At 54.9% G+C, this 18,316-nt stretch overlaps 2 protein-coding genes, 1 long non-coding RNA gene and 1 pseudogene across 11 annotated transcripts; 1 reads left to right on the top strand and 3 right to left on the bottom strand.

Annotated features, from left to right (window-relative positions):
• Positions 1 to 2,263: 2,263 nt before the first annotated feature.
• LOC138414556 (small ribosomal subunit protein eS27-like) lies at positions 2,264 to 2,818 on the bottom strand (annotated as a pseudogene).
• Positions 2,819 to 4,181: 1,363 nt separating this feature from the next.
• Positions 4,182 to 9,211, bottom strand: TRIM65 (tripartite motif containing 65). 6 transcript variants are annotated; one of them, XM_069542128.1, is made up of 6 exons: positions 8,761 to 9,211; positions 7,587 to 7,682; positions 7,127 to 7,360; positions 6,867 to 7,041; positions 6,662 to 6,727; positions 4,182 to 6,109 (listed from the first exon to the last, which is right to left on the bottom strand). In XM_069542128.1, the coding sequence occupies exons 1-6, from the start codon at positions 9,166 to 9,168 to the stop codon at positions 5,535 to 5,537; spliced, it is 1,554 nt and encodes a 517-aa protein (XP_069398229.1). In that variant the 5' UTR covers positions 9,169 to 9,211; the 3' UTR covers positions 4,182 to 5,534. The 6 variants fall into 6 exon arrangements, with proteins under 6 accessions (XP_069398229.1, XP_069398227.1, XP_069398228.1 ...); XM_069542126.1 differs by having other exon boundaries at positions 8,602 to 9,210; XM_069542127.1 differs by lacking the exon at positions 6,662 to 6,727 and having other exon boundaries at positions 8,602 to 9,211.
• On the top strand, positions 8,490 to 13,308 carry LOC138414559 (uncharacterized). The gene is made up of 6 exons (XR_011246886.1): positions 8,490 to 9,136; positions 9,303 to 10,550; positions 11,006 to 11,157; positions 11,776 to 11,864; positions 12,445 to 12,617; positions 12,995 to 13,308. It is a non-coding gene; the product is annotated as an uncharacterized lncRNA (long non-coding RNA).
• Positions 10,649 to 15,295, bottom strand: MRPL38 (mitochondrial ribosomal protein L38). Of its 4 annotated transcripts, none has more exons than XM_069542158.1 (9): positions 15,055 to 15,295; positions 14,741 to 14,920; positions 13,683 to 13,817; positions 13,395 to 13,603; positions 12,840 to 12,912; positions 12,626 to 12,671; positions 11,575 to 11,733; positions 11,210 to 11,346; positions 10,649 to 10,999 (listed from the first exon to the last, which is right to left on the bottom strand). In XM_069542158.1, the coding sequence occupies exons 1-9, from the start codon at positions 15,119 to 15,121 to the stop codon at positions 10,863 to 10,865; spliced, it is 1,143 nt and encodes a 380-aa protein (XP_069398259.1). In that variant the 5' UTR covers positions 15,122 to 15,295; the 3' UTR covers positions 10,649 to 10,862. The 4 variants fall into 4 exon arrangements, with proteins under 4 accessions (XP_069398259.1, XP_069398258.1, XP_069398257.1 ...); XM_069542157.1 differs by having other exon boundaries at positions 14,738 to 14,920; positions 15,055 to 15,231; XM_069542156.1 differs by having other exon boundaries at positions 10,770 to 11,346; positions 15,055 to 15,238.
• Between the last annotated feature and the right edge of the window lie 3,021 nt (positions 15,296 to 18,316).

Below are 18,316 nucleotides of genomic sequence, written 5' to 3'. Positions count from 1 at the left end.
TGTTTCTTTAACACAAGAACAAATAACAAGATCTGATGGAGGCCTAAGAATTACTGTGTTTTTGAGACAGTGATGGATGTAAGCATATTTCAAGTTCTCTGTCATTTCTGTAATATGCTATGAAAAATCTGTCATTTTTATTGGTGACAAGTCACAGCTATGGCTAATATCACTGTGGTGTGTTTTTTCTCCATTTGTAATGGAAAGTAATGCTAGATTACTGTTAGAGGACATTGAAAATAAAGAGAATTCCCACCTCTCAAAAACCTGGATTAAACATTGTCTAATTTAAGGGGAATTCCCTGGTGGTCCAGGGGTTAAGACTTGGTGCTTTCACTGCTGTAGCTCCGATTCAATCCCTGATTGGCAAGCTAAGACCCCACAAGCCATGCTGCTGCTTCTGCTAAGTCACTTCAGTCGTGTCCGACTCTGTGCGACCCCATAGACGGCAGCCCACCAGGCTCCGCTGTCCCTGGGATTTTCCAGGTAAGAACACTGGAGTGGGTTGCCATTTCCTTCTCCAATGCATGAAAGTGAAAAGTGAAAGTGAAGTCGCTCAGTCGTGCCCGACTCTTAGCGACCCCGTGGACTGCAGCCTACCAGGCTCCTCCATCCATGGGATTTTCCAGGCAAGAGTACTGGAGTGGGTTGCCATTGCCTTCTCCGGGAAAACAGCTATACTCCAATAAAAATAGAAAATCTGATTTAAAAATATGCTGTGCAGAGCCTCTTGAAAGGAGAGACGAAAACTAAGATCTATTAAATATTAAAAGAGGGCTGGGATCCACTCCTGAGGAATTTGTGGGATGTGGGTGGAGGAGAAGTCATGGTGGCCTTCGTGGAGGAAGTGTCATTTGAGTTGGGCTTTCACAGACTGCTAGGGCTTGGAGACGTGCAGAAACTAGGGTGGGAAAAGACCTTCTGGGCAGAGCAGTGGGTGGACCAGCCTGGGTGTGCCTGGTTTGGCAGAGAGGCATCTAATGAGTTCCGTAAGTAGTTTCCACAAGGAGCACTTGATTTGATTGCCCCTTGTCTGCCAAGATGAGGGATGGTTCAGAGGCTCAGACATCAGAGGCTTGGCAGCCAGGCTGCCTGGGCTTGCTGAGACCACAGACCCGCTTGGCTTTGGAAGGGAGAGGAGGTGCCACTCGGGTTTGGGGGTACATACAGGGGACAAATTCCACCCTCCGCTCCCCACCTCACAGCCTGTTCAGGAAGGTGTACTCCTCCAGGAATGCCTGGAGATGTGATTTGTCAGGGTGGTGGCATTTTGATATCTCATCTCCATTATGGGAGTTTTTAAAGTTGCCCAATATATTAATTATTCTTTTAGTGGCTGGGCTGGTTGCCGTGCAGGCTTTTCTCTAGTTGCAGCAGGCAGGGGCTACTCTTGCTGTGGAGCACGGGCTCTAGAGTTCCTGGGCTTCAGTAGTTGCGGCTCTCGGGCTTAATTGCCCTGCGGTTATGTGGGATCTTCCTGGATCAGGGATCAAACTCGTGTCTTCTGCATTGGCAGGTGGATTCTTTACCACTGAGCCACCAAGGAAGCCCTATATTCATTATTCTTGAAATGAATGGGCTCTTAAGTAACTGACACTCTGCTCATGGTGGCATATCACTCTGTCCTCTCCAGGACTCTCATGAAGGAGGAGAAATTGAATTCCAACAGGTTACAAATCTTGCCAGAGGCCACACATCTAGTCTTGCAGAGGAGGCAGAACTTAAACCCAGAACATGCACCCTGAAAATAATCCTAAACCTCATAAATGACCCTGTCTGGCTGCAGTATTGCTTAAAAAAAAAAAAAGTCAAGCAGAAATAAAAACAAACTGTAAAAGCAGTGGAACAAACAATAGTACTTAGCAAGCCAAGCTTAGCTTTGCTTGAATCTCTGGGAAAAGGAAATGGGAACCAAGCCATATCCCACAACAGCACTTCTTCTTTATGCTACTGATGTACTTTTAAAACATGTGTGTTTATTTCAAAATAATATATTGAGTATCTGAATAAAAAATTTAGTGAGGCCTATAATAAAAGCTGCAGTCCTGTATCCCACCTTTTTCAGATTCTTGCTTCCATGGACAGCTAGGTTCAACCCTTCTGTCTCTTCTAGCGCTTACCTCCATATGCCTAAAGCACACGGGTGTAAGCTTGAACATCTGGATGTTTGCGCTCGTATTTCTGGAGATTTTGATTTTTTTTTTTTGATATCCAAAATGTGTTTATTGGGATGTTCTCCCATTCTTTCTGATGCAGGGTACTTTCAGTGTTGCTTCTGTCTGAAGGAGCATCCTCCTGGAAGCCTTGCTTTTCCTCCTGTAGGCTGTCAGAGGACAGTAGAGCAACCAGAGCGCAAAACTACTGTCTGTGTAGTGGCTAGAGTCGTTGGTGATTTTATAGCATCCTGGGCATCTCACACCCATGAAATAGGAATTGGGGCTCTGCACAAGGTGCTTCTGCTGGGGTTTCCTCTTCTCGTCTTCTTGAGGGGGACAAAGGAGATCCTTTGCAAGAGGCATGTTCTCATGGCAAGGTCGTCACGATCAGGAAGCAAGATTTTGATTCCTTATCATTTCTCCTTTATGTTGAATTCCCCATTGCTTGGATCCCGGGGCTCCCCTTCCCTTCATTGATTTATTTCTTTATTTTTGAAAATTACATCCTCTGTGAGTTTCCTGATAATGGATGCGGAAGTGCCTGCAAATGTCTTTGTTCAGGCTTCACCCATGATTGACAGTTTGGCTGGGTATGGAATTCTGAATAGAAATCCTTTCCTCCCTCAGAGTCTCAAAGACCTGGCTCCATTGTCTTCTAGTTTCCAGCCCTGCGTTACTTCAAGACACATTTCCTGGTCACCACGCTGCTCCTTTCTGTTCCTCCCTCCACAGGCAGGATAGCCTCTGATTCTCTTTACCCCTCCCCTCTCTGGCCTCCAATCCACCAGCTCCAGAGGTCCCTGTCTTTTAAAATCTCTCCCGCCCTTCCCTTCTCTTGTTCTGTTCCTATCCCCACCCTCATGTTCTGCCTCACAGATGCCCAGAAACTGTGAGGAGTGGAGCAGAGATGCTGGAAACACTCCTAGCCTCATCAGATGTGTCCCCTTTACAAATGTTATGCCCCAGAGTCCATGTTTCTTTCTCCCTCTGCACCAAGGCATTTTTCCTGGTGAGGAGGTGGAGAGTTGTTAGAATCAGCAGGGTTGAGAGAATTTAATCTGAAGTAACTGTCCAGGAGAGTTAATTCTCACCGTCACACTGACATGGGAAGCAGTGTTCCATAGAACTCTATGGAGTTCATAAAAATATGAACTCCCCTGGGGGTCCAGTGGTTAAGACTCTGAGCTCACAATGCAGGGAAGTGGGTTCAACCCCTGGTCAGGGAACTAGGGTCCCTCATGCCACATGGCATGGCACTCGCCCTCCCCCCCAAAAAAGGCAGTAGTGTCATGTAAACAAAAGTTAATGGTCACAGTATAGAACATTCCCACAGGACAATGTGGAAAGGACCAACAACCCAATAAAAAAGTAAATCCATAGATTAAATGACCCAAGATTCTTTGCACTATGGAAGCAGAGAAGGGGCTGTTCTTCTTCTCTTTGTCCCTTTTTCTGTGGGCTTGGCTAGCTGGACATTTGTGTAGGGGCTCTGGGATCAGGAGGGATGGGTAGAATCTGTCCGCTGGGGTAGCCAGCGATAATGGCTACCTAGCCAACCCAATCCTGTATCTACCCTGCCGGGGCTTTCAACTCCTGCTCTTAACCCAGCTGTCAGACTGTCACACAGTCACACTGTCACACTGACTATCCAGGGCTAGAACCATCTTACCCTGTTTGGGGAGCTCCCCACCTTAGTTATCTTTCTGGAAGTTCCTTGCCCAGGTTGCACTGGTCAGAGGCCCGGCCCCGCCCTTAAACCGAGAACTAACAAGTGCAGCCACAAAGTGGGGTCTGCAACCGCGGCACCACCAGGGACCAGTGACAATGTGGGGAGGGAAATCTATCTTATAGAAATATAAAAATATTTGGTAATTTTTGGAGTGTGTTTTTACATGTTCAGTTCAGTCGCTCAGTCGTGTCTGACTCTTTGCGACCCCATGAACTGCAGGACACCAGGCCTCCCTGTCCATCACCAACTCCCAGAGTTCACTCAAACTTGCGTCCATTGAGTCAGTGATGCCATCCTTTTCTAAAAAAGCTTTTATTGTCAAATACTTACACACGAGTATATAAAAATGCAAGTACAGTATACGGGACCACTACCCTGATCAAGAAGTACTTTCTTGTACAAAATTACTGCTCCCCAATGACCCGGCACCCTCACCTCCAGAAACACAAGATCACAAGATAAAACATGTACAGGGACCTGCATGGAAACGTGCTCTGAATGGCAAAATCCAAAACAGAAGGAGCAGGAGCTGTGCTGGCACCTACACTTGATGCCCACGCCCCGGGTAGGGTCGAGGTGAGAATGATGGCGGCTGAGGCTCTGCCATGACGATTGGCTGGCAGCCTGGGGAGCAGGACTCAGCTGGCCTGACGCAAGGTTTCTTCATTTCGGTCCCTTGTATAAGAATAAAATCTTCAAGTCTCCACTGTGTCTCTGTTGAGCGATTTCTCTTTAGGGAATGTAGCCCACATACAGGACAATAAATATGGCCAAAACTTCCGGCTCAAAAGTCATCATCTTAAGACTTCCCTGGCACAGATGGTTAAGACTCCGACTTTCCACTGTAGCAGGCAAGGGTTTGATCCCTGGTTGGGGGAACTAAGATCCCACATGCTGCAGGGTGTGGATCCCAAAAAGTGCCCCCCAAAAGTCATCACGGCCATATTTTTATAGCCCCCAAATAAAATATTTTGAAGTCCAATAATGGATAAACAAATTCTGATTAAATTGGCTTTGTCATTAGGATGACCATTAATGTTGCAGTCATTCAGGGAGAAAATTTGAACAATGTGGAAAATGCTTATGTTAAATAAAAGATGCAGAAAAACACAAATGTTTATAGAATATGAGCACAGGATGTGCAAAGTAAAAGAGAAGATGAAAATATACCAAAATGTGAAGGAAAATAGAAAGGAGATGAGGAGGGAGAAGGTAAAAATCAACCTTCTCAAGATTGCCTCTAGGAATCTTCTGTTCTGAGGTCTACACTGTCTCGGTAGGAGGTAAACTGTTGTTGCCCCGTGAGTGACTCTGTCCTGCTGCGGTATGTCCTGTACTGCACGTGCGCTCCTGCAGGACCTGGGCACCGCGCTGGTCTCTGAGGTCCAGGCAGCCCTAGAACTGAGCTCCCATCTTCCTCCCTTGAGCCTCACCCCCTTCAGAGACGAGGGGAAGGTGAACTCCAGTTTGGAGGCTTCCTCCCGCCTCTCTCCAAGTGGCCCAGCCAGCTTCTGAGACGGTCTTCCAGCCAACAACTGGCCCCATTAGAGCGGTGGCCTCAGGTCCCCAGGGGAGCAGCTGAGGCGGTTCTGGGGCCCACAGGAATGGTGGCACCTGGCCACCGGGTTGGCACTCATCCCCTGCCTTCCTCAGCTGAGCCCCAAAGCCTCTTCCTGGAATCCTGGAGGGAGGGTGGCCTCGGGCCGATGGCACAAGGTCAGGGTCCTACCCTCGAGGAGCCAGAAAATGGGGTAGAGGGGCTGGGTGAAGATGGCATGGAAGGTGTGCAGGGGTTGGGTCTTGGGTTCCAGGCTATAGAAGGTGAGGCAGCCAGAGGCCAGGTCCAAATCCACGCCCAGGAGCTGCCCTGACACGACTGGGAGACGCTGGGCCTTCCCGTTGTGCCAGGCCTGGGTGCAGTCCTCCTGAAGGCAGAGCCCCCAGGAGCTGGGCCCACGGCCGATGTTGTCCGTGTGGGGCCCCTGCCTGCGCCTCGTCAGTTCTGAGTAGGCGACGCCCAGCGTCACTGAGTGGCTGGACGCACGCACCTCCCAGTAGTGCCGCCCGGTCTGGAAGCTCTGGGCACACTGCACCTGCCAGAGCTCAAAGCTGCCGGGCCCGTCTGGGCCCCGGGGCTTTAGAAGGTGCTTTACCCGCTGGTCCTGCTGAGACAGGTAGAGGTGGCGGTTGGCGCTGACAGGGTCGAAGGTCAGGTTGCGATAATCTGTTGGGCAGAGGCAGATGGAAGGTGAGTGAGCAAGGGTGCCTGCGCCTAGCCGTCACTCTGTTCTCACAGGGGACAGACAAAAACTGAACTTCCATTGACGGACCCCCAGAAATCTGCAGGGGTCACTGGAAGCTGAGCAAACGTGGACATCCTCTTAGCATCTGATCTTCCACGCGATCCCTGAGGTGGAACCTTCCATCAGCCTCATTTCACAGATGAGAAAACAGGCTCAGAAAGCTAACTTCATAGTGAGTGGAAGAATCGTGATCAATCCCAGGTTCGTGCACCCAGAATCTCCTTAAACACTACACTCGCAGCATGTGTAGGAGGTGTACATGGGGGGGGGCAGGCCAGCCCTAGGGAGGGGCGTGAGACATGTTTCCTGGACAGAATAGTCAGGAAACAGTAGGTGCCCCCCGACACACGCAGAGGGACACACACATATGCTCAGGTGCACACACAAACACACACGTACCCATGTGTGCATACAATGCACTCACACACATATGCTCACACAGGTGCAGACACACGTGCTCTAGGCCTTCTTACTCTGCCAGAGTCTCCTCCTCAGTGGACACACTGGGTTCAGGACTGGTGCCAGGGGACCTGGGGACTCTACAGAGCAAAGCAGGGTTTTAGGGGAGTCATCAGGAGGAGTGCTCATGGGGGGCCAGGCAACTGACTCCTTTCCCACCCCCAGTGGGAGGGACAGCTGGGCCCAGAGGGGCAGGCAGAGGTCTGGGATCAGTCTTACCCACGGAGCCCAAGTCAGCAGCTTGGGCTGGTACTCCAGGGTGAGCCCCCTCTTCCAGGAGGAGGGCACACAGCTGGCTCAGTGACTCCTTCAGGCCGCCCAGCTGCTGATCTTCGTCCCACTGTGGGAGAGTCAGTGGCCCGAGAGGGCCTGGGGGCACCAGTTGTTGTGATTCCTGAGCGCAGGGGACAGCTGCAGTAAGTCTGGGCACAAGGGGCAGGCACACCGGCCCCCCGGCCCGCCTTCCTGAGGCCTGGTACCTGGAGGAAGGTCCGGTCATCCAGATGCTCCAGGAGGCGGCGAATCCTGCGATCACAGAGAGACATGGCCTCCAGGTGGCTCTGCAGGCGCTGTTTCTCCTGCTGGGCCTGCTCCTGGGCCTGGGTCTTAGCCACATCGATGTCCCTCAGAGCCCTGGCCCGCCGCCTCTCCAGAGCCTGCAGCAGGTGGCTGAACTTGTCAGAGATCACGGAGGTCAGGGTGCAGGCTGAGTTCTGGGTGGGCACAGGAAGAGCTGAGGACAGCCAGGGCCCTGGGCTGAGGGGTGGGGAGCCAAGGTCTCTCTGACCCCCGCCCCCCGGCCCTTTATTTCCTGCTGCTGGGAGGCATTTTCAAAGTAGCTCATGCCTACTGTCCAGTGTCCCAGGGGCTGGCTGGTGGCCGCCTGAAGGGCGCAGCACAAGGACATGGCGGGGGGTTGGGGGGGGACAGGCCTGATACCTGGATCTGGCTGCTTCGCTGCTGCAGCTCCTGTAGCTGCTTCTGGGCCTGGGTGGCCTGCTGCTGGGTGACTTCCAGCGTGGCTCTCAGCTGGGCCTGTGGGCCCACCGGGGACGAGTGACAAGAGGGGGCCAGGACTGGCTGTGAAGTACCCCCTCAGCCAGTCGGCAAGCACCTGCAGATGCTCAGCCTCCCCGTGTGCCACCCGGGTGAGGCCCGCACACAGGGCATTCTGAGCCCTGGGGGAACTGGGTCAGGGTCCCAGGGAGGCCTGGACAAAGCCCCTGCCCTGCAGGGAGCAGAGTGGTCCCCAGGTGGTACAGAAACCTCAGGCTTAATACGAGCAACACGGCTATAACCTCAGGACTGCAGGATGGCACCCTTGCTAGGACTTGGGGTCCTGCACCCGGTCAAGAGCCTGTCTTGCTTCTGCTCCTCCCAGTGACACCGGGAAGTGAGGGACCCATGTTATCCCCACTTCACAGAAGAGGAAGCAGGTCAGGGAAGTTCATAACTTGGCCAGGTCACTGGATCTTCCCAAGTGCAATGCTTGCATCTCCGGCCAAGCCTCAGAGCCTCCAGCACAGTACAACATGCTGGAGGTAGGAAGGGACAGGGCAGAGTTTCCTAGTTCACCCTGACTTTCCCCAAGGGCGCACAGTCCTACACTCCCACCCCAGCATCACTGCACCCCCGCCCCCCGCCACCCTCCCCCCCCGCCACCCTCCCCCCCGCCCCTCCCCCCACCCCACCCCCGCCCCCTCCCCCCACCCCCACCCCCCCGCCCCGCTAGCCAAGTTCTAGCTCTTTCAGTGCTTCTGCCTTCCAGCTGCACCACCTAGTCCTCCCTGCAAAATTCCACACTCCCTGCACTGTATTCAGCCCCCAAGGCAGTAACCTCTTGTCCTGACTCTGCGTCCTCAGCAGCCGCGGGGGACTGTCTGTCCTCCAGCACTCGGCTCGGGGATCCTTGACCTCCTCACTGCATCCCGGCTACTCACTCCCGTATCCTCACCCTGGACCTGGCACCGGCTCTGACATCTCTATTCCAAGCATTCCTGTCCTGACCGCCACCTCCTCTCAACCCGGAATCAAAACAGGGCCAAGCCAGCGGCTGAAGCTGCCCCGCCCCCCGCCCGGGCGCAGAGAGCTGTGCGGGTCCCCGGCGAGTCACCTCGCGCGCCCGGCGCTCGGCGTCCAGCAGCACCCTCTCGTGGAGGCGACACTCGCGCACGGTACACACGCAGCACACGCAGAGACCCTCGGTGCGGCAGAAGAGCTCGAGCGGCCGGCCGTGCCGGGGGCAGCGCGCGCCGAGGCCTGGATCGGGGCCGGGGCCGGGGCCGGGGCCGGGCATGGCGCGCAGCTCCTCCACCACCCCGCTCAGAGCCACGTTGCGACGCAGCTCGGCGCAGTCCGGGAAGGGCTCGCGGCACTCGGGGCACACCTTCTTGCGGCGGCCCCACCAGTCCCGGATGCAGGCCCCACAGAAGTTGTGGCCGCAGAGCAGCGTCACCGGCTCCTTGTAGAGCTCCAGGCAGATGGAGCAGGTCAGCTTGTCCTCCAGCTGCTGCGCGGCCATGGCGGCGGCGGGCGGCCCCGGGCGCGCGGAAGGAAGGCCGGGGCCTCTTAAAGGGACCGCGGGCGCCGGTGTGTGGGTGGAACGGGCGGAGCGAGGACCCGCCGGGATGACAACCTTTTTTCCCCTCCGACCAGACCAGCTGCCACTCCCAGCGCCTGCCCGCTGCAGCACGCCGGTTCCGCCCAGCGCCGATGGCTCCGGCTCCGAAGCGCACCTGCCTGCCTTCTACTGCCCAGCCTGGGAGATGGGGTCCAGCTCTCTCTGGTCCCACCCTGGGACCTCATCCCGCTTCCCGAGATCCTCAGTCCAACAGCTCTCGTGCAGGGGATCTGGCCCCAGGTTCTGGAGACTAGAGCCTTGGGAAAGCCATTGGGCTTCCAAGCCTCCTCCTGGCCAAGGGCCACCATCAGAACCTCTTCCGAGGCCCTCATCTGAAAATCTAATAAAACTAACACTGACAAGAAGTTATCTACCTCCCAGGGGGTTTGGCCATTAAATGAATCAGGACAGCAGGTGGGAGTGCCTGGAAAGGAGCACAGGGCACACAGCTGGTGCTCATTAAATGCCCTCCTGATCCATGGGTCTCTGCTGCACTTTTTGCCTTGAGCTGAGTTTCAGCACTTGCCAGACTAAGGTGTCTCCCTGCTCTAGGCTATGCCTAATTTTGGTTCTTTTAAAGTAAACAGTGAAGTGGAAATGTCTGGTTACCAAGAGACAGAGACCAGAAAATAGTGGTTCCTTCCTACCCCCTTTAATGGAAACTCAAAGCAGTCTTCAACTGCACTCAGAATGCTGTGCTGGGGAGTTCCTTGTTTGTAGGTCCAAACTGTTCTGGAACCCCACTTCTTAAGAGAGTTGGTTCCCCTGCAGCTGAGCAAGAGGGGGTCTTGACCACTAACCCACCGTCCCTGGGGCAGTGTGCTGGGCCAGTGCGAGAGGCAGAGTTAACTTTCTCCTTTTCTGACCCAGCTGGTTTAATTTTAAAGCAGGACATCCTCTCACTTCGATGCAGCAAACCTCATATTGTCTTGTTTTGTAATGTGTATAGTTTTTCTTTCTGATCTCGACTGGCTCCTAGGCAGTCTTCTCCTTCAGAGAAGAGAGATGCACTAACCACCCAGCAAGCATGCAGGAGCTTCCAGGGCTCTGAGCAGGGCAGTGTGCCCAGAGACCTCTGAGACCTGCCTGTGCCCCACCTAACAAACCTTCAAAGCATCTGAAGGCTGGGAGCATGAGAAAAGCCAGTGAGGGGACAATGCCCAGGGCTGGCAAATTTCTTTCAAGAGGCCTGTGGGAGCAGCCAGGGCCCACCACCTGCGTTTCTTCTGTACCCGTCTTCAGCCACTGGATCACAGGGCCTCTGACAGCCTCAGGAAGCAGAGGTGAGGGGGCACTTCCGGGGGTGGGAGGCAGCCCTCTCCCCGCCAATAAAACAACAGATTTCTACCAGGGGGCGCCCAGAACACAAACCCAGACCAGCTACAGCAAAAATCTTTATTGGAAACCCTACCCCCAGCCTTCTTCCCTCCCAATCCCTGAGCCTGCTTGGAGGGTGGCAGAGGGGTGGCCTCAGGCAGGAGAACCCCAATGCTTGGCCCCTCGGCGCTGTGTCTCTATTGCCCCCGCCTGCAGAGCCTGGCAGGGAGGCCTGAGAAGCCCCGTTCACTCGCTGAGATGGGGGGCACTCCGGTCAATCAGTAGATGCCATAGGTGGGTTCGTGACTGTCCCTGTACCGGTCCAGGTAGCGCAGGGGCTGCCGGTGGGGGAAGCACTTCTGCTTAGGGTGATAAGGGGGCGGGCGCACAAACTCAAACACAGGCTCTCGCATGTCTGCAGAAGAGTGAAGGAGAGACACAGGTGTGGACTGCTGCTGGCCTGAGCCCATCCGTCTGTCTGCTCCAGGGGACTGCCCAGCCAGCCCACCCCAGGAATGGCACGCCTGCTGCTGGCCCTCTCCTGCAGGCGCTTCTCCTGACATGTCAGGGGAGGTCTGTGTGCTCGGACCAGCCGCCCCCTCCTCCTTGCCCACTCTGCCCTTACCCAGGAGCTGGTGGAAGACATGGGTGACTGAGTCATCCCAGCGGCACTGGAAGAAGGCCAGGCCAGCTGGGGTCATGGCGTCTTGGTGTTTCTTGTAGAAATCAAAAGTGTGGAAGGTCCGCTGGGCAAGCTGGTAGCTGTAGGAGGGGAGCATTTGAGAGTGTGGGGGGGACCAGAGCCCCATACCCCACCTCTGGTCCCACAGGCAGTGCTGAGAAGCCCCTTTGGGTCTGCCTAGCACAGCACAGCCACCCTTCTGCTCGCCTCAAGGCCCACGTGATGAGAAAGGAGACTTGAGGAGGACTGACCATTACCGGGACACTGGCCTGAGCCCGGGGGAGCTGGGGTGGGGAGGCGCAGATTACCAGGGTGAGGGCCGGGTGTCCCCGGAGAAGTCGATTGGCTTGTCCTGCTTGAAGAGAACGAAGGCAAAGCGGTGGAAGCCGGAGCCTCGGGCAGGGAAGGGGGGGAGGTAGGGACACGTCTCCTGTCCTTCAGCCACCCTGTCGCCCGGGATGTTGGTGCTGGAGGGAGAACAAGCATCTGTTAATTGCCACTCACCGCAGGCGGCAGCAGGGACATCCCCACCCAACGCTCCTAGAGACTGCTACAACTCTCCAGGAGGACCCCAAGATGATCTCCACTACACAGTCAGGTAGGAAGAAGAGCTCTGTACGCCCTCAGATGGAGAGCAGACGTGTCGGGGGTGGGGAAAGTAGGGGCTCGGAGTCCACCAAGAGCCCCAGCAACTGTCAGGATGAGAGCAAGCTCGAGCAGCTGGTTTCCCGGCGCCGGGGGGCTGGTGGGGCGGCAGGGCCGCTCAGATAGGAGAGCCACGCCACCTGGGACCGCTTCTCATCTGATGTCCTGAAGGCTCTGGGTTTGTCAGGGAGTGTCTGCCCAGCCTGGCACTGGGATGGCCACTGGATCCCCCCCTTCCCCTGCCCCAGGTACAACTCGCCAGAGGGCCTGCTGCACAGGGTGGTAACTGTAGTTGAGTAAAAGTGCCTGACCTCTGCCTCTAGGCCTGGTGCTCAAACAAAAGGCAGCCCACAGGCACCAGAGGCCTCTCACGGTCTCCCTTCCCATTTGCTTGTCACTGAGCCCCGCAGAGTGGCTAAGGCACGTAGGGACACGACCCTAGTCCCACAGGCGAGGAAATGAGTTCAGAGAGACAGGGGCGTGCGGGAGGGGCTGGAACCCACCGCCTGCTTTCCTTCTGTATCCTGGATCAGCCCCTGGATCACCCGTCAGGGCCCTTGACACCCTCAGGAAGCAGAGGTGAGGGATCACCTCCAGGGCTGGGAGGTGGCGGTTAATCCATGGTGAAGCCAAGACTCAAGTTCAAGTGCAGCTCTTTCGAGGATGCTGAAACCTCCTCAAACGCTGAGCCACACCCTGATCCCAGGTACTTACACCAGCCAGTGCACATACTCTGCGTCCGCTTCCAGCAGGTGTCCATCTACACACAAACACACCCTGCTGACTTCGGGCACTGCCGCCCCCTCCCTCCTCCTCCCCTGGAAGGAGCTGGGGCTGGAGCTTTCCACCTGGCCCCTCCCCCAGCTCCCTAGGGCGGCCCCAGGGAGGTGAGGGAGGCAGACATCCGCATGAGCCCCCTGACCCTTACCCAAGTTGGTGAGCAGCAGCGTCCACATGGAGCCCTCATCTGCCTCATAGGTCACCTCCGGGGGCTGGGCAGCCTGGTGGGGAAAGAACGAGGGCGCTGTCACCCCGTCAGGGACGGACAAGCTGTTCTAAATAGACCTTTATTCTGGAGGGCAGGAGCCTTGGAGAAAGGAGAGCCCATTCTGGACCAAGTGCTCTGGACAGCCCCTTGAGAGGCAAGTGAGCAAAGACTTATCCAAAGAGCCCTACAGAGCTGCCTATCCAGAGATCTGAACCACGAGAAGGCCAATGGCTAGGGGCCGGGAGGGCACTCTGATGGAGCTGCTTGTATTTTACATTCCCTCCTTTGTGATTACTTTATCATGGTGGTGCTTACTGGGAAATTAAAAAGAGAGAACAAGAAAACCCCAGGTGAGCCCACACAGACGCTGTGCTTGTGCCCTTGACCACCATAAAAACCGCCTCTGTAACTGCTTTCAAAAAGGAGCTGTCTCTGGCCCCACAGTAGGATGTGTCTGTGCACAAAGGGCAGGGAGGGGCACAGGCCAACAGTTACCTCAGCTGGAGTGACTTCATTGCCATAGTACACAGGTACCAAGTGGTCCTCGCCTGTGGCATAGGCCACATGCAGGGGGACTCGGGGCACGAAGGTGGCCCCATGGAAGAGGTCCCGATAGAGGCCATAGTATTTGGCCAGACGCTGCTTGTGGTAGGGGCCACAGGTTCTCTCCCACTCGGCTCGCACAGCTTCCAAGGGGATGCTCGCTGGAAAGGAATGATGCCAGTGGGGATGCGGGGTGGGGGCAGGGACACACCCAGGACCCCCTCCCTCGGGAAGGCTTACCTGTGCGGAGGCGGGTGGCCCGCTCCTCCTCCACACTGGCCCGCAGCTCCCGCAGGACCCGTTTCCGTTCCAGCAACTGTTGGGTCCGGCAGACCTTAGGTGGAGGCAAGCCAATGTCAACCGTGTCTTTGGGACCTGCGGACAGAAGATGTGGAGAAAGTGGAATCAGGGCTTCGTTAAGCTCCCTGTCCATACTTTTCCTTTCACTGGGCAAACTCTGCTACTAAAACTTAGCCTTTAATTCACAAAACTAAAACATACTGTGTTGTCAGCTTCGCAGATCTGGACTTGTTCCAGTCACTAAGTAAACTGGATGCAATGTGAGATTCTATTTTCTAATCCCTAAACAAGGTTACATCTGTCTGTGTGCATGCATGCTAGGTCACTTCAGTAGCATCTGACTGTGCGACCCCATGGACTGTAGCCTGGCAGGCTCCTCTGTCTGTGGGATTCTCCAGGCAAGAATACTGAAGTGGGTTGCCACGTCCTTCTCCAGAGCATTATTTGTCCAGGCGGACGGTGACCTAATTGTGGCTGGGATCACCTTTAAGCCTGTTCACAGCTGGCTGTGCAGGGTCCCTGAGTCACCATCCCCAGGGCTTTCAATTTAACTCAGCAAAGTATTGGTCATCTATGGCAGGTGTAGAGATCTAGTGGTGGTCAAGGCAGACAGGATCCCCGTTCTTAGAGAGCTCATAGTCTGGGAGGAAAGCAGCAAAGAGTCTCAGGATGCAGTGTGGCCAGGGTGACATCAACAGTGTTACAGAAGCACAGAAGGGCGTTCCAACCCAGAATTGGGACGGGGGCAGTTGGTCAGCAAAAGACTTTCGGTGTAGAAACATCAAAGGTGGAAATCTAATAATGAAGAGAATTTTCCAAGGAGGGGGACCAAAAGATATGAAATATGCTGGCGGGACTAAGCCACCACCAGTGCACACAGGAACGTGAGCAGGCCTTCTCCGTCAAACACGGGGAATCCAAGCCGGCGGAATCCACCCCCGCCCCAACCTCCGAGTCCCAAGGAGGTGAGGTCACAGCCCAGCTCAGGACACCACCACCTGACTCCTCTCCGAAATGCTCCCGGTATGTTCGCCACCAGTGCGGGTCCCGCGCCTCCCGCTCCGCACGGCGCCGGTAGCGGTCGAAGCTGCGGTATTTCTTCAGCCGTTCCAGGTTGCTCACGTCGATGTCCTCGTTGGGCATCGGCCCCAGAGGAGCGGCCCGGCGGCTCAGGGCGGCTGCGGGCGGAGAGCAGGACATCAGGCTGGCCCTGGCCCGGCTCCCGCGGAGGCCCGGAGCGGGAGCCGGCTCGAGCCCCAGGGTTCGGCTGGACGGGGGCCTCCAAGAGCCCCTTATCCTCCAGAGCTCTCACCTGAGGTGCTGAAGCCCCGCCAACTCCGACTCCCGTTCAGCACGACCCGCCACCAGGCGGCCGCCATCTTCCCTCAGGCCGGCGCGCCGCCGCTCTATGGACCCCACAGAGGTGGCCGGAGCGGCGCCTGAGCTAACGGCGCAGGTCCCGCCCCCGCGTCCCGGAGCCCCGCCCCTCGCGTCCCGGGAGCCCCGCCCCTGCCCTGGGCCCGAAGTCTTCCTCTTCCGGGCTGGAGGTGGCTGCGGGCATCCGGCTTCCCGGCTTCGGAAGTACCCAGTGGGCGGTGGGGCGGACCTGCGGGCTGTCCCGCCTCATGCCTGCCGTCGGCCACCAGGGGGCGACACAGACTGGGGGCGGTCAGGCGGGCTTGTAGCCGCCTCCGCTGGAGAAGGTCCGCCCGCTGCAGGGCTCTGGGTGGTGGTCTTGGGCTTCCCTGGTGGCTCACATGGTAAAGAATCCGCCTGCAGTGTGGGAGTTCAGTCGCTCAGTCGTGTCCGACTCTTTGCCACCCCATGAATCGCAGCACGCCAGGCCTCCCTCTCCATCACCAACTCCCGGACTTCACTCAGACTCAAGTCCATCGAGTCAGTGATGCCCTCCAGCCATCTCATCCTCTGTCGTCCCCTTCTCCTCCTGCCCCCCCCCCAAGTCCCTCCCAGCATCAGAGTCTTTTCCAATCAGTCAACTCTTCGCATGAGGTGGCCAGAGTACTGGAGTTTCAGCTTCAGCATCATTTCCTCCAAAGAAATCCCAGGGCTGATCTCCTTCAGAATGGACTGGTTGGATCTCCTTGCAGTCCAAGGGACTCTCAATAGTCTTCTCCGACACCACAGTTCAAAAGCATCAATTCTTCGGCGCTCAGCTTTCTTCACAGTCCAACTCTCACATCCATACCTGACCACTGGAAAACCTGGGTTCAATTCCTGGGTTAGGAAGATCCCCTGGGGAAGGGAAAGGCCACCCACTCCAGTATTCTAGCCTGGAGAGTTCCATGGACTGGATATCCATGGCGTGGCTAAGTCGGACACGTGTTGTTCTTAAGGGTCATCTAACTCCTGAAGGTGGCATCCTCAGCCCCTGTAGTGGTGTAGCAGCAGCAGCAGCAGTAGGGGTTGTGAGCAGGAGCTCAGGAGTCCCCCTGCTTGGGTTCATATTCTAGGATGTGACTTTTCCTTCGCCTTTGCAGTTTTCCTCATTTGGAAAGAAAGTAGGTAGTAATAGTGCTTATCTCATAGAGGGTGTTAAGGATGAAATGAATTAACATATATAAAACATTTACTGTGGTATGAAAGTGTTAGTCACTCAGTCCTGCCCTACACTTTGTGACCCTACCGACTGTAGCCCGCCAGTGTCCTCTGTTCCTGTGATGTCCCAGGAAAGAATACCGGAGTGGGTTCCCATTTCCTCCTTCAGGGGATCTTCCCCACCTGTCTGAGCCCCCGGGGAAGACTAAACCGTGGTATGTGTGCTCAGCTGCTTAGTCGTGTCTGACTCTTTCCGACCTGGTAGACTGTAGCCCACCAGGTTCCTCTGTCCATGTGATTTTCCAGGCAGGAATAATGGAATAGGTTGTCATTTCCTCCTCCAAAACTGTGGTATATGTGTTAGCTTTTGATTACCTCCAGTTTTTTGCCTCTGCCTGATGAGATGGTTGGATGATATCACCGACTTGGTGGACATGAGTTTGAGCAAGCTCCAAGAGTTGGTGATGGACTGGGAAGCCTGGCGTGCTGCAGGCCATGGGGTTGTAAAGGGTCAGACACGACTGAGCAACTGAACTGAAAACTTTTCAGGGTTGTGTTGTTCTTGGGATCTGGTTCTAACAAGATAAAACTTGATACCCCAGGTGACCTGGAGTGGCTTCTGCTCTGGCTTCTCTGTCCTGGAATTCAGGCTTCCATGACACCAACTCTGGTAACCCAGCAAAGGGCTCGTGTGCCCATGATGCAGAGCCAGACTCTGACAGTGGGTTTGGTTTGTGGCAAAGTAAAGACTTATTGCCGGACACTAAGGAGGGGAGTGGGAGACAAGCCTCAGATCTGCCCCAACTTGGTCTTTGAGTTCGGAGGGTTTTTAGTTTGGAGGGTTTTTTTTTTTTAAGTCTAGAATGAAGCTGGGGTTAATCATCATTTTGTGCCTTTTTCCCCACCCCACCCCCCGTGACATTTCTTAATTGAAGTTTTGGGTATCTGGATGTTTCTGGTTTACAACTCTCTAGCCAGGTGGTCCATGGCTTGAGGGGGTCTTTTACCTCATCTTGTCCTGGAGAAACAGTCAAAGGTTGCACATTAACGGTGATATCTCTAGTAACAATCTTAGTACATTATCGATGTTGTCAACAGCAGCAGTTTTAGTCATCTGACTCTGTTTGATTAGTGTCCAGTTAGCACAGGATTGAGGTCAGAAGGTAAAGGAAAGGGAATAAAGTTTTGGCCTGAGAGATTAATTATAAACTTGGTAAGGGAACATGTTTTTATGGGGACTTGGTTTCATTTTTCAATTACTTAGCACTTTTCTCCCCTGCACAGGACCTTTGCACGTGCTGATCCTTCTGCCTTGCCCTCCTTACCTTTCCCCCTGTTGCTAAGTTACCTCCTAGATCTGGTGAAGTTGTCCCTTCAGGAAGGCTTCCCTGATGTCCCAACCAGGGTTGGTGACCCATTCAGTTGCTCTGGTACTAGCAGAAGCTTGACCCTCACATTCACACAGAAATGGTGTGAAGGATCTCTTCATCCAGCAAGAAGTGGCCACACCTTGAATCTGGTTTTCATCAACAGCAGCTGAACTCACCATCAGTGCACAGCTGCTATTTGTTAAGGCCAGTAAGACCCAGCTCTGCCCTGAAGGAGTCATTGCTTATTAATTTGTGAAATCCTGCTGGTCAACAGCAGAGTCAAATATTCTGTAAACAGAGCAGGACCATGCCTCAGCCCAGGAGCACAGTACCTTCTTAACCTCCTGTGTGTTTACACTTGGTTCCTTTGCTATTTTACTTTTGCTCTGAATCCTCTTCTACTGGCCTCTAACCCCCACCCCCACCCCCAGGCTGCCCCTCTAGAATTGAAGATTCACGGGACCTCCAGGGGCAGAGGCACAGAGCTTGCTGGTCAATCAGGTGGCTCCTATTTCTCCATTATGCCTTACTTTCTTTTAAAAGATGATTTCTTTTTTTTTGGCCACACCTCACAGCATGCGGGATCTTAGTTCCCCAACCAGGGATCAAACTCATGCCTCCTGCAGTGGAAGCTGGGAGTCTTAACCA

This window comes from Ovis canadensis, chromosome 11 (genome assembly GCF_042477335.2).
Source record: "Ovis canadensis isolate MfBH-ARS-UI-01 breed Bighorn chromosome 11, ARS-UI_OviCan_v2, whole genome shotgun sequence".
NCBI classification, from domain to species: Eukaryota; Metazoa; Chordata; class Mammalia; order Artiodactyla; family Bovidae; genus Ovis; species Ovis canadensis.
This window is presented reverse-complemented; position numbering and strand designations above follow the sequence as displayed.